Consider the following 17,500-nt stretch of genomic DNA (forward strand, 5'->3'; position numbering starts at 1 on the left):
GTATGTGTGTATATATATATATATATATATATTCTCTCCTTTTTTTCGAACATTACGTAGCTATGTATTTCTAAAATCACTCAACGTGCTATATATATATATATATATATATATATATATATATATATATATACACACACATAGTACGTTTCTCAAACCATCTCTATTCGCTAGGATCGATTCATATTGCAGCAATATTTTAGAGACGAACGGGCTCGTTGAAGTGCAACGCTTGGTGGATATTCAAATCGGTAGCTAATAACTCTCTGGACTATGTTTTATGCGGGAGTAGAGCAAGCGAAATATATATATATATATATATATATATATATATATATATATATATATATAAGGAAGAGTAGGATACGTAGGATATATCCCTTTTATCCTGATCTTTTCTATTTCTTTGTATTATTTCTTTGTATATAAAGGGGATGATACAATGAAAAAGTCGAATAGTTTTAAATATTTTTCTTTCATTTTTACGATACGAACTGAAAAAAAAAAGAGAAGTAATAAAAGAAGAAATAAAAAAACGAGAAGAAAAAGAAAAAAGGGAAAAAGCAATCGATCATAACGTAATACCGACCATGAAAATAATTATCTTGAGAGAAAATTTTCGATCGATATATCTCGATCAATATATTTGTGACTTACATACGAACGATTTTTTTCCTTTAATTTATTATTTTTTTTCCTTCTCTTTTTTTTTTTTTTTTTTTTTTTTTTTTTTTTTTTTCTTCTTTTTCTCCCCTATATCATTTAAAGTAAATTGGAAATACTTCAGGAATTTAATGATAACATCGAATCGATCTCTGTATAAATATATTTCTTTTTTTTTATATTTAATTCATTATTATTTTTGTTTTATTTCGTTTGAAGTAAATTAGAGATACTTCACAGGAATTTAATGATAGTTGAATCACCCTGTATATATATATATATATATATATATATTTTTTTTTTTTTTTTTCAGATGAATGCAAATAATCGTTCATTTGTACGATAATATTGAAGTAGTCTAAAGATATCGTTCTATTTTAATTTGCATTCTACTACTAACAAATATTAATTACTGTACCGTTGCAATACGTACAAATACAAAAGCACAAAGTAACCTGTATGAGACTTTAACAAAAGTAAAGCACGTCGTTTGAAGGAGATAGAAAGTGAACTATTATCAATAACTTTTTGCGTTTGTATTTGAGATATCGATTGCAATATCGTTACATCAGAGAAAACACTTAATAAAGGACGAACTTTACTTTCTCCTGTTGATAGCTGTCGAATTTTTTTTTTTATCTTCTTTTTCATTCTTTCTTTCTTTTTTTTTTTTTTTTCTTTTCTTTTTTGGTTATCTTCGTTATCCGTCAGTTATGTCACATACATAGTTATATGCATTCGTATCTCTCACTCTCTCTCTCTCCCTCTCTCTCTCTCTCTCTCTCTTTTTTTTTTTTTTTTTTTTTTTTTGAGAAAAAGAATAAACTGATTGCCAGTAGAGTTGGTTAGCTCTCTACTATTTCGCGTTCTATACTCTCATATTACTACTCTTACTACTACTACTACTACTACTACTATTATTACTACTGTAACTATTGCTATTACTACAACTACAATTACCACTACTACTACTACTACTACTACTGCTACTACTACTACTACTGCCGTTGGTACTTTTTCTTTTTCCTTTCCTTTTTCTTTTCCCCTTTTTTGTTTTCCGTCTTTTTTTTTTCTTTTTTTTTTTTTGAATCTCTCGCCGAGTTCGACGCGAAAAACTTTTTAATCTTTTCGCGTGAGAATCGAAAGCTTCGCTATGTCGTCCTGCTGAGCATCCATGTTCGTAAAGCTTTCGCCTTCAAAACGGATGAGGATTAACGGTATTGTGTCGACATTTATTCTCTCTCTTTCTCCCTCTCTTCCTCCCTCCCTCCCTCCCTTCCTCCCTCTTTTTCACTCTCTCTCTCTCTCTCTCTCTCTCTCTCTCTCTCTCTTTCTCTCTATCTATCTTTCTCAATCTCTCAATCTCTCAATCTCTCAGTTTCTCTCAGTCTCCCCTCATTCTTTCCCTTTTCTTTATCTAAAGATCATAGTAATAGTAATAGTAATAGTAATAGTAATACACAGTAGTAGTAATAGTAGTAGTAGTGGTAGTAGTGGTAGTAGTAGTAGTAGTAGTAGATAGTAATAGTAGATACTCGTGAACGAAATCAAGCGGAAGAACAATGGTGGACGATTACGTTGGCGGAAATGGTCGAGCGAAAGGAGAAGCGTTTTGATTTCGCGTACCGTTCTCTTTACCAGCCCCCTCCCCATCCCTCTTTACCACTTCAGTTCTCCCTTCTTCTTCTTCTTCTTCTTCTTCTTCTTCTTCTTCTTCTTCTTCTTCCTCCTCCTTTTGATCCCCTCATCCTTTTCGCATCGAAGAAGAAGAAAAGCGCGTTTCTTGCGAGAGACAGCAGAAGCAGCAGTAGTAGTAGCAGCAACAGCAGCAGCAGCAGCAGCAGCAGCAGCAGTAGCAGCAGCAGCCGGTGTCGTTCCCGTTTCAACCACGATCCGATCGTCGAAAACGTATTGAAAAGTGATTCCAGCAAAAATCTCTCGTAAGCCGCTTATCACGTTCCGATAATGGCTCTTCTCTAACCCAACTCTTTCTATCTCTGTCTCTCTGTCTCTCTGTCTCTCTCTCTCTCTCTCTCTTTCTTTCTTTCTTTCTCTGTACCTCTATCTGTCTATCTGTCACTCCATCTCTCTCTCTCTCTCTCTCTCTCTCTCTCTCTCTCTCTCTCTTTCTCTCTCTCTCTCTCTCTATTTCTCTTTCTTTTTCTCTCTTATTCGGTTTTATTCCGAGAAAAGAGATACACTACTGATTTTTCTTCTCTCTCTTTTTTTGTTTTTCTTCTTTTCTTCTCTTATTCTTCTTCTCTTTTTTCTTTTTTTTTTTCTTTTTATTTTTTTTTTTTTCAATTTGAACAAATCTTCATATTTTCTTTTTCAAATTTTTTGATATCTCGCCGCGAAGATGTATGAGTTTATATATATATATATTTTTTTTTTGTTTTCTATGTATGTATGTATATATGTATGTATATGTATGTATGTATGTATGCTCGTAATATATATAGAATTCTTTTTAGAAAGAGATTTCTTAAAAGTGGGATAGACACAGAGATAGACAGACAGATAGACAGACTGACAGAGAGAGAGAGAGAGAGAGAGAGAGAGAGAGAGAGAGAGAGAGAGAGAGAGAGAGAGAGAGAGAGAATGACAGAATTTGTATTTAATTTAAAGTTATATTTTTCATTTGATACATTCAATTTGTACTTTAATTAGAATTTTTGTTTGTAAATATAATTCTGTTATTTTAAATGATATTACATCGGTTGTAATGCGTTATTAAAAGAGGAAAAAAAAAAAAAAAAAGAAAAGGAAAAAGTAAAGAAGAAAGATAATAATCTCTAGCAGCTATCGCAATTTTTTTTCTTCTTTTTCCCCCCTCCCCTCAATAAAACTAATAAATTTTTCCAATGCGGATGGAACAACGACAATAACAAAAAAAAAAAAAAAAAAAAAAAAAAAAAAAAAAAAAAAAAGAAAGAAAGAGAGAAAAAATAGAAAAGAAAAAACAAAAAAATAGAAAAGAAAAAAAGAAATAAAAAAAGAGGAAAGAGAAAAAAGAAGGAGAATGCAAACGAACCCTCCTACGAACGATCCAATATAAAAGAAAATCTAATTTATCTATCTATCTATCTATCTATCTATCTATCCATCTAACTAACGACACGATAGATAGATGATCGATCGATAAGAAAAGTTAGAAAAGTAGATTTTGATGTGAGGTGAATGAACAAAAAAGGGGGTGGGGCTTTTGAGAAAACGCCCTTTAATTTTCTCTTCCTGAATCATTCAGTACATTCTTTCGTTGTCGGACCTCATCTTTTAACCACAGTTAGTCTACATTCTATTTCCTTCGATTCGTAGATAAAACTGTGAGAGAGATAGAGAGAGAGAGAGAGAGAGAGAGAGAGAGAGAGAGAGAGAGAGAGAGAGAGAAATAGATAGAGATAGAAATAGATAGAGTGAGGAGCAGAAAAAGATAGATAGAGTGAGAAATAGAGAGATAGAGAGAGAGAGAGAGAGAGAGAGAGAGAGAGAGAGAGAGAGAGAGAGATAGATAGATAGATAGTGGAAGAGATAGAGAGAGAGAGAGAGAGAGAGAGAGAGAGAGAAGGTAAAAGAGAGGTAGCCTCATTACATGGGGTAATATATGTATATCCGTCAACCGTTTAAATATTCACGAGGTTTCCGGTGTCAGGAAGATTCGTGAGGAAGATACGAAGGTATTTTCTTCCATTTCGTTCTACACCAGCTTCTTTTCTTATACCCTCCCGACTCCTCCCTCCTCGTTTTCTTCCCTAGCCGTCTCTTCATCCCCGTTCTCCAAAGCTTCTCTCTCTCTCTCTCTCTTTCGGTTTCTCTATCTTCCTTTCTTTCGTCTTGTCTATCCTTGTACGTTCAAAGACCATTCTCTTTTCCCTGGTTTCCTTTCTTGTCTCTTTTGAAAGTGATTGTGTGCATGTATATCTTTCTCTGTGCGTGTAAGAGAAAAAGAAAGAGAGAAAGAGAGAAAGAGAGAGAGAGAGTGAGTGAGAGTGAGAGTGAGAGTGAGATAGAGATAGAAAGACGAGTGGTACTTCCTTTTGTAAGGGCAGTTTCGAGCTACTACCCCTCACCGACCAATCCGGAAACAAAAGATTTGGCACCTTTATCTTTTACGAGGGACGTTGCTATGGTTCTGCTTCTGCTCCTTCTGCTCCTTCTGCTTCTGCTGCTTCTGCTGCCTCTGCTGCTGCTGCTGCTGCTGCTGCTGCTGCTGCTTTGGATTCGCTATAACGGGTGCCACCGGAGTAAACGATTGTTAAACCGTGTGTGCAAGAGAGAGAATAAGAGAGATGAAGAGATAGATAGAGAAAGAGAGGGAGAGAGAGAGAAAGAGAGAGAATGAGAGAGGTGGAGAGGAAAAGAGAAAAAGATCAAGAGAAGGAGGGAGGGAGTGGGAATCGTTTCGTGTTCCAAAATGGCTATTTCGTCGTGCCATTTGCTTCGTGGAATTTCTATTGACGAACAGACGCTCGCGTCTCTGGCATCTTTTCAATCTCTTTCGAGAAGTAAATGGGAGAAACCACCGTCGCGCGCCTTGTTCAAATTTTTTTTCTTTCTTTCTCTTCTTCTATTTCTTCCTCCTCTTCTTCTTCTTCCTCTTCTTTCTATTTTCTTTTTCTTTTTTCTATTTTTCTTTCTTTTTTTTTTCTTCTTTTCTTTCCTTCCCTTTTCTCTCTCTCTCTCTCTCTCTCCCTCTCTTTCTATATATATATAAATGGATTAAAAATTTTAGATTTAAAACTAAATTAGATTTAAGATTTATTTAATATATATATATATATATAAATATATATATATATATATATATATATATATATATATATATATTAGAAAATAAATAAGTAAATATATACATACATTTATATATATATATATATTTATTTATTTATTTATTTATTTATTTATTTATTTATTTGTTTTCATTTTTACAATGACACGCGATCGTAATAACGCGAATGTATTTTTACAAGCATATAGATATATACTACGTTTGTGTGCGTGCGTATCTGTGCGCGCGCGTGTGTGAATAATAACATTTCATTTCTTCTTTTTTCTTTTCTTTTTTTTTTTCTTTTTTTTTCTTCTTTCACATGAAAGTTAAAAAATCGATTTTGTTGTTTCGATGACACTAGTATCTCGTGTCGTGTTTTTCTCTATCTCTATCTCTCTCTCTCTCTCTCCCTCCCTACCTCTTCTGCGCCCCTCTTCTTTCCTTTTTTTTTTTCTTTTTTTTTTTTTTTCTAACACCCGCTCGACGATATGAAGCATCCAAGAGAAAAAAAAAGGGGGAACGAAAATTTCCCTCGATGAATCGTCGGAGCGGAGCGAGGGATGAGGGAGAGGGTGGAGGGTGGGGTGGACGGTGGGGTGGAGGGTGGGCTAGGGGGGTTTGAATAGTAATGCAATCTCGTAGTATGCTTCCATAATTATATAAAAACATTGTTCGCCGTTTCTGTTGCCTCTCGCTTCGTCGGTAGAAAAACGCAATTCGTTCTTTATTTCGTTTCGTTCGATCCATCGATATCGTACCCATCGTATCCCGACGCGAGAAGAGATGAACAGAGAGAGAGAGAGAGAGAGAGAGAGAGAGAGAGAGAGAGATAGATAGACAGGCAGATAGATAGACAGGTAGAAAGAGAGAAAGAGAGATATAGATAAAAGGGGAGAGAATTTTTTTCCTGTCACTTTGATAGGAAAAACGGCGATGGTGACGTTTTCAAAATCGACGATCGACGTTGACAAGAGTTATTCGTTTTTTCTTTTCTTTTTTTCTTTTTTTTTTTTTTTTTTTTTTATTTCTTTTCTTTTCTTTCTTTCTTTCTTCCATTCTATCTTTCTTTTTCTTTCTTTCCTTTTTTTTTTCTTTTTTTCTTTTTTTCTTTTTTTTTATGATTTGTTATTATCTATTGGAAACAACGTGAATATCCTCCTATCGTTTGAAATTACTTGAATCTTTTGATAGGATTTTTATGATCGCTTTCCCTTTTCTTTTTTTTACCCCACACCTCTCTCTCTCTCTCTTTCTTTCTTTCTCTTTTTTTTTATTTCTTTCTTTTCTCTCGTTATATATTTTAAAAAAAGATTGAACTTTCATCGATTGACGTGTTATGTGTTCTTCAATATATATATATATATATATATATATATATATATATATATATATATATATATATATATATATATATATATAAAACGTTTATGTTATCACGAAATTATATATATCTATTCGTATATATGTAATTGTTTTTCTTTCCTCTTTCTTTTCTTTTTTCCTTCCTTCATTTTTCTTTTCTCCTTTTTTTTTTTTTTTTTTTTTTTTTTTTTCTTTTTTTTTTTTTAATTTCACACTAGAACTCGTTTCGTTATCTATTATCACAATGTTCGTTCGTATTATTTCAAAAGTTTATCTTAGCTAATTATAAGTTATGTTTGGTGTAATATAATTATAATATATATATATATATATATATATATATATATATATATGCGTAATATAACATAATTATACTATAACTATGTTGGTTAATTATGCAGTATGGTTATACGTATATTATTATAATTATATATAGTATAATTATTCTAATATCCTATAAGTTAATATTAGATATTTGGTTATAGTATATTAGTTCATATTACGTTATATAATATTTTGGTTAGACGTAACAATAAACATGTACAAATATATAATATATACATACACGTATACACACACACACACACACACACACACATGCGTTTCAGATCATATAATTCTTTATTATAAACGCAATTTGATCTATAGTAATTAAATCACATTAATATCCTTATCATATCTTTTCAATTTACATAATATCATCGATAAATAATAAAATGAACGATAATTAATTTTTTACTAATAACAATTTATATCAATATTATTAAACAACATTAAATTTAAATTAATTACGTTTAAATAATTTCAAATAACTTTTTCATTATAATTATATATCATTGAGATCGATTTAATTGTATTAAACATTTAATCGTTCGTATGTTTTACGAAAGATTAAGGGAAAAAAAAAAAAAAAAAAAAAAAAGAAGAAAAGAAAAGAAAAGAAATAAAAAGAAAAACAAAAAAAAAAAAAAAAAATGAACAAACAAACAAAACATAAAAAAGAAAGAAAAAAAAGAAAAAGAGAAAAATTTAGGAAAAGTAAAGTACGTAATTGTAGATATATCAATTAGATCAAAGTGTTAGCTGTTTATCTTTGCGTTAAAAACTCTCTCTCTCTCTCTCTCTTTCTCGCTCTCTCGCTCTCTCGCTCTCTCTTTCTCTCTCATCTCGTGTTCAAAGTTTCGCTGTTGGTTTTTATTTTTCTTTCTTGTTGAGTCAACCACGTTTGTAATACGATCCTTAACAAAAAGCTGTCCGAGGAAGTTGTTCGAAGTAGAAGAGCGACAAGAAAACGGAACGAGATGGCCGTCAGGAAGAAAACGCCTGTTATGTTTCAGCTTTGAGGAACAAACATTGGACAAGTTAGTTCTTGATCTTCTTGCGTGTGTTCGTTCTGAGATTCGTTCGTCTTATACTTGGACTTAGACATCAACAAACATCATTACGACCATATACCATCATTAGCCCCATCATCGTTCATTATCACCATTGTCGTCATCATTATCATTAAAGTTTCTACTTATAATACTTTTGACAAGACGTTGTTTCTTTGTTTCTCTTTGGTTCTTTCGACTCGTGACATTTTGTCAAATTAATTGTCGACGAAAATAGGAAGGAGAGTTTAATGAAAAGAAAAGAGTAGGGGAAAAGAAATGAGAAAGAGCAAAAAAAAAAAAAAAGAAAAAAAGAAAAAGAAAATACAAAATAAGGATTAATAATTCGTAAGATTTCATTTTTTTTTCCTTCTTCTTCTTCTTCTTCTTCTTTTCTTTTTTCTTTTCTCTCTTTTTTCCTTGCTTTTCCCTTGTTACGTAATTTTTTTTCTCTTTTTTTTTTTTTGGGGGGGGGGGGGAAACAAGTTAACAGGTTAAAGTAGGATCGGTATTGGTCTCTTTCGTGAATTATTTATTGTTTACATTCGTTGTAATTTGTTTTTTGCTCTTTGTTTTCTCGTTCTCTTTCTCTCTCTCTTTTCTTTTATTTTTTTTTTTTTTTTTTATAATAAATCTATCCCCCCTCCTTTTTTTTTTATATCGTTCAAATAAAAATCACGTAAGAATTATTTAACATACTTAACATATACTTATTGTTTTTAAGAAACTTTAATGATTGCTAATGAATAAATAATCATTGTTATAATCATTGTTATAATCATTGTTATAATCATTGTATATAATAATGAATAAATCTCCATTGTTTTCCATTTAAAACTAATTCAAATTCAATCAATTCTATTTACATTGAGATCATATAAAATGACTTCGAATTGATGTAATCGTAATGCTTGTATTTTTTCTTTTCTTTTTTTTTTCTTTTTTTTTTTCTGAATATTTGCATTCGCAATTTATCGTTAAAATCTTAAAAAGAGTCAATTCTATCGTCGATCAAAAGAAAATATACATAGAGTTCGTTTAACATATTAAATAATTTCACGTTATTATCTAAAACAATATCACGCTATGGGAGAAACTAATAAATAACATATGATATTCAAGATGATTAATGGGTAATGAATAAATAATTAAATTTCTTATTAGATCTAAAACGACAATCTATTATTAATACAATATTATTAATAAAACGATTGAAGCATTTGAAAACGATTTACGTGAAAACAAAAACAAAGAAAAAAAGAAAAAAGAAAACAACAACAACAAAAAGAAAAGGGAAAAGAAAGACAAGCAATGAGAGAGAGAGAGAGAGAGAGAGAGAGAAAGAGAGAAATTCTTTTTCCCAGTCCAGACATTACATTAATAAGTAATCCCATGAACTTTAATTGGAATTAAAATGATTAATAATGCAATTTAGAAATTATCGATGAAATTACGTTATAGAAAGTTTTACCCTTCTTCGTAAATTGAGGAATGAAGGAAGGAAGGCAGGAGGGAGGGAGGGAAGGAAGGAAGGAAGGAGAGAGAGAGAGAGAGAGATGGATTGAAGGAAGGAAGGAAAGTCTTATACAAGTTGTATATAGGAAGTAATTCGTTCGACATTAGGATGCAACTGCATTTTGTCACATAACGTCAGACTCGTCCTATCATAAGTATTAGATGACGTACCTTCGTCTTGGTGTACCTTAACTCCAGTCCCTTCTATTGCGGCTCTATTAATTACTACGATCTGCCATAAATTCAGAATAATAGTCATAGCATGTATATATATATATATATATATATATATATATATATATATAGTCGTTAGAGAGAAGGAAGGAGTATAGCCGAAGGACTGCGAAGGTGGTTCGCCAATGTCGTCTAATACAGGCTGCCAACCGTTAGTGGCATCGCTAGAAGGAGCTATTGCAGATAATTATGAGAAGGAGGAGAAGGAGAGAGGGAAGAATGGAGAGAAGGAGAGAGAGAGAGAGAGAGAGAGAGAGAGAGAGAGAGAGAGAGAGAGAGAGAGAGAGAGAGAGAGAGAGAGAGAGAGAGAGAGAGAGAGAGTATGGAACCTTCTCCGTTATATACATGGGACCCATATATGAGTCTTACATGAGTTCCTTACATACATATATATATATATATATATATATATATATATATATATATATACACACACACACACACACACACACATATATTTTATTAATTCTAAGAGATTAAATAGAGATATTTATTATTAATTATATCGAATATATGTATGATTAAAAATGTTACAATCTGAGAGTAATAATAACGCGTTGAATTTTATATATTTTGTTATAATCGTTAAAATTTTTTTATAATATTTTTTCGTCGATAATTTCGTCGAATTGATTTTGTTATCCAAAAAAAAAAAAAAGAAAAAGAAAAAAAGAAGATATGTATATATATATATATCAATCGTACAAAGTATTTTTTTTCTCTTTATATAAATTCAATCTGTTGAAATTGAATGATTAATTCGAACGATTTCTTTCTAATATCATGGAAATTAATAAAGCGTAATATTTGACAAGTATTGTATAACGCGTGATATTATCAAAAATTTTTTAATGTATATAATAATATTACAATCCTATCGATCCGAAATATTGTAAATTATTGAACGTTATTAAAAATAATATTTACGTGTACAGTCCATATTTTTTTTTCTTTTCTTTTTTTTTTCTTTTCTTTTTTTTTTTTTTATAACAGAAAAATCATTGAAAATAATCGTTCAGTACTAAATATATTATACTTGTCTTTTATTTTGATAACATTGTCGAATGAACGTCGAATAAAAAAAGATAAGAAAAGAGATCATGGCAATTAATACACACACACACACACACAATTGTATTGAATGAAGGTTACATTGTCCTTTGATTTTACGTCGTCGTCACGTTTTGTTTTGTTTTGTTTTTTTTTTCCAAATAAATTAATCTCGCTCTTTCTCGCATCTCTCGTTGCTCTTGCTTTAGATGAGAAAGATCTTTAACGAATGCTCGAAGCCAAGGGGGATTTCTAAGGGAACAGTTAGTGGCTTAGAAGCCTTTCCAAGGTCGTTTACGATCGTATCGCCTTACACGCCGTTGCTGTCAACTAAGACATGTACCTCTGCTCTGTAGATCAACGCGTGGGAAATTAATTCCTTTCGTTGACACTAACGAAGAAACCTAATCGAGAAAGTTAATGTAAATGAGAGTAATAGTAGTAGTAATAGTATTAGTATTAGTATTAGTATTAGAAGTATTATTAGTAGAAGAAGAAGAAGAAGAAGGATCGACGAAGAAAAATCTGTAAAAGATTAATTTTGAAAATTTGTTTTTCATATTAATATTCTACGTATTATATTTTAATTGTCTCGATAATATTATTAATCAATCTTTATCGTCGTGAACTTTCTTCTTTCTTTCTCTCTTTCATTTATTTTATTATTTATTTATTTATTTTTTATTCATTTCTTCGGAATCCCACAATTGCAATTAGAATTCATGAAAATTAGCCTAAGTAGTAGATATTCTGCGTACTGTTGTTTCCTTTACTTTTGCCAAAGGGAGAGAGAGAGAGAGAGAGAGAGAGAGAGAGAGAGAGAGAGAGAGAGAGAGAGAGAGAGAGAGAGAGAGAGAGAGGAAGTACTCTTTTACCTTAGTCAAAGTTTTCGACGTGAACCCTCGTTTTTCCCTTCCATACCTTTATTCAACCTTCCTTACTTCTCGTTCACCCTCACGCTCGCCCTCTCCCCCTCCCCCCTCCCCCCTCTCACCTCTCCTCTTCAACCAGTTCCCTTCTTCCTCCTCACTCTTTCTCACATCCTTTCGTTTGCCAGTCACCATCTAACCCTTCACCCTTTACCCTTCTCTTTCTGTAACGCAAGAGTACGTAGTACTACTCGCGAGTCAAGTTAATTAAGTACTTCATTTGGATGGAGCCACTTGGACGTTATGGTCGCCAAAAAGGAAAAAGAAAAGAAAAAAAAGGGAGTTAGCATTTTGATGTCAAGTATATATGTATGTATGTATGTATGTATGTATGTATGTATGTATGTATGTATGTATGTATGTATGTAAGTATGTTGAAAGGTTGCATATGTATATACGTTTTATTTGAGCATATGTTTTGAATGAATTTAATTTGAAAGAAAGGGCAAAGGTCTTTCATTAAATTAGGGTCGATTATACTAATGTCATTGACGATATTTTACTTTCGACACGTTGACACGCTTTCTCTTTAAATATGATGTAATACGTTAAATATGCATGATTAAATGTCTGTCTGTATCTATGTGCCTGTATGTCTGTCTATATGTGCGTGCGTGCGTGCGTATATACGCGCACGAGTTTTGTGGAAAAAAACGTAGGATAGTTTTTTACGTTTCATAATATTCATTCAGATGGGTATGATTAGTATGACGATTTTATCATACCTTTTTCTATTTCAAGGAATTATTATTTCTTTTTTTTCTTTTCCTTTTTTCGTCGACAATGATTTTTTTTTTTTTTTTTTTTTTTTTTTTTTTTTTCTTTTTTTTAAATATCTTTCAGGTTGTTTTTTTTCGTTCTTTTTTTCTTTTTCAATTTTTTTTTCTCTCTTTTGGTTTTTTTTTTTTTTTTTTTTTTTTTTTCTTTTTTTTAAGTGACTTCCATTACTTTGTAAGGAGGAAGATGTAAGAAAGGACTTACAACGTGGATCGTTACATTTCATCTAAGAAGTCAGTTATTATCCTCTATTTTACATTCTATTATATCCATACGAGAGAGAGAGAGAGAGAGAAACGGGGAGAGAGAGAGAGAGAGAGAGAGAGAGAGAGAGAGAGAGAGAGAGAATGTAAAACACTAGACGATTTTTCTTTACTGTACGACATTCAAATTTTATATTACGACGAGAACGTCGTGACAAAGAGAAGCGTCAGTTTTCTCTTGGAGGAAAAAAGTAATGAATAAAAAAAGAAGAAGAAGAAGAAGAAGAAGAAGAGGAAAAAAAAGGAAAGAGGAAAGGAATGAAAAAACTGAAAGGGGAAAAAGTAAATAAATAAAATACGATTTGTTCTTCTGGAAGTGTTCCCTTGGGAGACCATGTGCGAACATTCCGCTGTATTTTAATTCCCTCTCTCTCTCTCTCTCTCTCTCTCTCTCTCTCTCTCTCTCTCTCTCTCTCTCTTTCACTCTCTTTCTTTCTCTATATATATATATATATATATATATATATATATATATATATAAAGAAGCATGACAGGTATATATACATATATACATATATATATATATAGGGTGATTCAAAAGTTCTGAGGTGGATTAAAAATTTTTTGATAGGTCGAAAGTTTCTAGGTGATTTTAAAAAATCAATTATCCCATTTCGAAACTATTTCGGTGAAATTTTGTTTTTCCTTCTTTCTTGGAGATCCGTAAAAGTACTAGAAGTGCCTAATTTGCGAAACTGCTGCAAGGTTTGTTTGTAACGAAAAAAAAAAAAAAAAAAAAAAAAAAAAGAAAAGAAAAGAAAAAAAAAGCAAGAAAGAAAAATAAAAAACAGAACAAAACAAAACAAAACTGCGATGCTAAATGAAAAGCTTTAAAAAAAAATTTCAGTAGGAAAAAACATATAATTGGTTTTTATAAATCACTTGGAAAAATTTTTTTGCCACACTCAGAGACTTTCGGCAGGTTTTATTATATTTCTCTCTCTTTTTTTTTTTTTTTTTTTTTTAAATAACTTACGTCATAAAGTTTATCAAGTCACAAATTATCCATCGAAATATCGTTTCGTAACAATTCGTAATGATTTATCAACGATACATTATTTCATTGTCATCTCTTTCTCTATTTATATAATTAAGAAATACTTCATATTTAAAAGGATATAATTAAAAAAAAAAAAAAAAAAAAAAAAACCATCGTCGTTCGACTAAAGTCCAAATAAATAAATACGTATAAATGCATAGATCAAAGAGGCCAAGGGATTATAGTAATTGCATCACGTAGGATTATATGAAAAGCATATATTATTAAGATTTAGAGAGTAACGTAGCTGTACCTATAACAGATTCAAATGCAGATATTATATTTTATTATAATAAATGATAGAAGGAGAAGATGAAAAGGAAGAAGGAAACGAGATGGTAGAGAAGAGCGGACGAGGAGGAGGAGGAGGAGGAGGAGGAGGAGGAGGGAAGGAAAGGAAGGAGGAAGCGAAGGAGGGAGGAGATTCTATATAACAAAAAGAATCGTTTTGAGAAAAAATTCAAACATTTATTCGGGAATCTTTTCGTTAAGTTAAAATAGAATACGACGATTGTAGTGTAATACGAAAGAGAAGTACCAGCGAGGCTTCTTGCTTTTATTATCGTCGTTTTCTTTCTTACTCTTATGTGGTGTATCTCTTATGGCACATTTCTTTCCTCATATCTGTCTGTGAACGACTTAGTTTGAAATTCAGGATGAAAGGCGGAGGAAATATTCAGGATCCCTTCTTTCTTTCTCTCTCTCTCTCTCTCTCTCTCTCTCTCTCTCTCTCTTTTATTATTATTTTTTTCGTTAAATATTTTCAACGTTCCACTTTTCTTCTTTCAGATGTCATCGGCCAAGAGACAGTCTCTTTTCATGGAGCTCGGGTTTCGATAACTTTACGGGATTCGTCAATTGGGGCTTCCTCATGCTTGGAATCGGTGGAATTCGTTTGCTTCTTGAAAATTTTATCAAGTTAGTAATACAAATACTATATTATAATAATAACATATGAACGTTTTTAACATTTAAAAAATATTATAATAATTGATGAAATTATTATTCATTCGAGATCGTATTATTATATGAAAAAGGAATAAATATAATTAAATTACTTTAGATATCTGTGGATTAATCATATGTCGTGATATTTTTAATTATTTATATCGTAATAACGTTATATATCTATTATCATTTATTCTTATTTCTAAATTTTTTAATTCCCATTCCATCTCTGCCAGGTTACTAACGTCAAAAAAAAAAAAAAAAGAAAAAAAAAAGGATCAAGCAACTTTCGTCCGATATTTTTCTTTTCAAAAATCCATCGTCTTCGGTCTTCTTCTTGTGCATAGTCACAATTTAAAAAACTTACCTTATATATATATATATCATATATATACATGTATATCTAGGTATCTTAAATCGTTCGATGAAATCTTGTTATCAAATTGAGAATGTAAATATCGTAGGAGCTAAGATTTCATAGGGATTTTCATATTCATAGATCGCAAATAGAGACACTATGGATCACCAAGGGGTAAGTGGGGTGGGAGGAGTGGAGGGTTTGGCGGGTGGGGGTTGGGGGAAGGGCGAAGTATTTTTTTATCTCGAGGAAAAAACGGAGAAAAAGAAGGATGAAAAAACGAAGGACGTTTACATCGTGAAGCTTCTCTCTCTCTCTCTCTCTCTCTCTCTCTCGAATCGTTCGATCACTATTTGAGAGAGAGAAGGGAGGAAGAAAAAAAAAAAGAAAAAAGAGAAAAGTGTCCTAAAGTAGGGTTCGAAATGTAGGCAAAACTGGGCTTCTTCGATATAAGATAGGACGTCAACGAATTGTTAGACGATCTTTTTACTGATCGACGTATAAAACATAAAAAGGGGAACTTGATACCTTGGATTTGTCTAACGAACGAAAGAAAGGAAGAAAGAAAGAAAAAAAAAAAAAAAGATAGAAAGAAAGAAAGAACGAACTACCTTCTCTTGTGTGTCTTTCTATTTGATTGATGTGATTTCGATTAGATCCCTCTCTCTCTCTCTCTCTCTCTCTCTCTCTCTCTCTCTCTCTCTCTCTTTCTTTCTTTCTCACACACACAGAGACACACTCATTGTGTCATCTTTCATCTGATCTGATTTATATTATCTTTCTATTTGTACATAAATATATATGATTCGAATCAAAGGATATACAATAAATAGTTAATTTCGTTTTCTTCCCTTTTCCCTTTTCCTTTCTTTTTCTTCCTTTTTTTTTCCTTTTTTTTTTTCTTTCTTCTTCCCCTTTCCCCCACTCCCCACTCCCTCTTCCCCGCTTCTTTTTTCCTTTTTATTATTTTTACTTTCTTCAACGGAGAGTAATCATGAACTTCTTGTTGACTTGTTTGTCTTCAAATTTATTAAAAGGATGAGAGAAGAGTCTTGTAAGAAATTAATTTATGATTGTAGAAAGAGAAGAAGAAAGAGAGAGTGAGAGAGAGAGAGAGAGAGAGAGAGAGAGAGAGAGCTATGCTGTTCTTTGTCCTTGAAGTAAAATTGGGAGAAGTTTTTCTCGTGATGCTTCTTATATGTATTTATATATACACACACACACACACATATATATATATATACATATAAAAATGAAAAAAAAAAGAAAAAAAAGAGATTTTTACAAAGCGTGAAGACGAACATTCTCTTCTCTCTTTTTTTTCCACTATCTCTCTCTCTCTCTCTCTCTCTCTCTCTCTCTTCTTATTCCACTTCTCGTTCTTCTTCTCAAGGTTGAAGGAAAGTAGGGGTTAGGGTCTTAGGTGTTAGCCTCGGCCCATGAATAATTTCAACGAGATTTTTATCGTCGTTGTAAACTCTCTCTCTCTCTCTCTCTCTCTCTCTCTCTCTCTCTCTCTTTCTCTACCAAGCTCGCGTTCGTTGCCCACCGAGGGCGCGTAACAGAAATTTATCACGCTCGTTAAGCGTGGAAAAACTTTGGAAGGAAGTTTTGCGACGTAATTGCTCGGTCGGCACAACGTTTTCTTGAGCTACCACCACCTCTGTTGCTTCTTCACGATTCCTAGTTAACGATATTTTTCATTTTGGAATTTTCTTAATACACACACACACACACACACACACATATATATAAATATGTATATGTTAATATATGTATATATGTCGTAAATTATATGTGAAAATTTTTAAATTAAAAATTAATGGATAGAAATGTCAAGTTTCTAAAGATTAATTGAAAGGAGAAAAAAAAATACATACATATATATATATATATATATATATATATATATACTAAATTACATGTGAAAATTTTTTAATTAAAAATTAATAGATAGAAATGTCAAGCTTCTAAAGATTAATTGAAAGGAAAAAGAAAATACATACATACATATATATATGTATATATATATATATATATATATATATATATATATATATATATATATATATATAGAAGGTGATAGAAGTTTAATTAATTTAATTACTTTTATTGTTTCTGATTAATGATTATTTAATGATATCCTTCATTTTGATTATCTAAATATATATCGTAATATATTGTAAATTATATCTGAAAATTTTTTAATCAAAAATTA

The 17,500-nt window shown here is 31.4% G+C and overlaps 1 protein-coding gene across 13 annotated transcripts in view; it reads left to right on the top strand.

Moving 5' to 3' along the window:
* The window catches only part of LOC124956325 (diacylglycerol O-acyltransferase 1), a 136,709-nt gene that overhangs the window by 11,097 nt on the left and 108,112 nt on the right, over positions 1 to 17,500 (top strand). For all 13 annotated transcript variants that reach the window (XM_047512002.1, XM_047511996.1, XM_047511998.1 and 10 more), the window contains one exon: positions 14,766 to 14,894. In XM_047512002.1, the coding sequence (XP_047367958.1) occupies positions 14,766 to 14,894 (129 nt within the window). The remainder of the gene's footprint in view (positions 1 to 14,765; positions 14,895 to 17,500) is intronic.

The sequence above is a fragment of the Vespa velutina genome, chromosome 21, assembly GCF_912470025.1.
Source record: "Vespa velutina chromosome 21, iVesVel2.1, whole genome shotgun sequence".
NCBI classification, from domain to species: domain Eukaryota; kingdom Metazoa; phylum Arthropoda; class Insecta; order Hymenoptera; family Vespidae; genus Vespa; species Vespa velutina.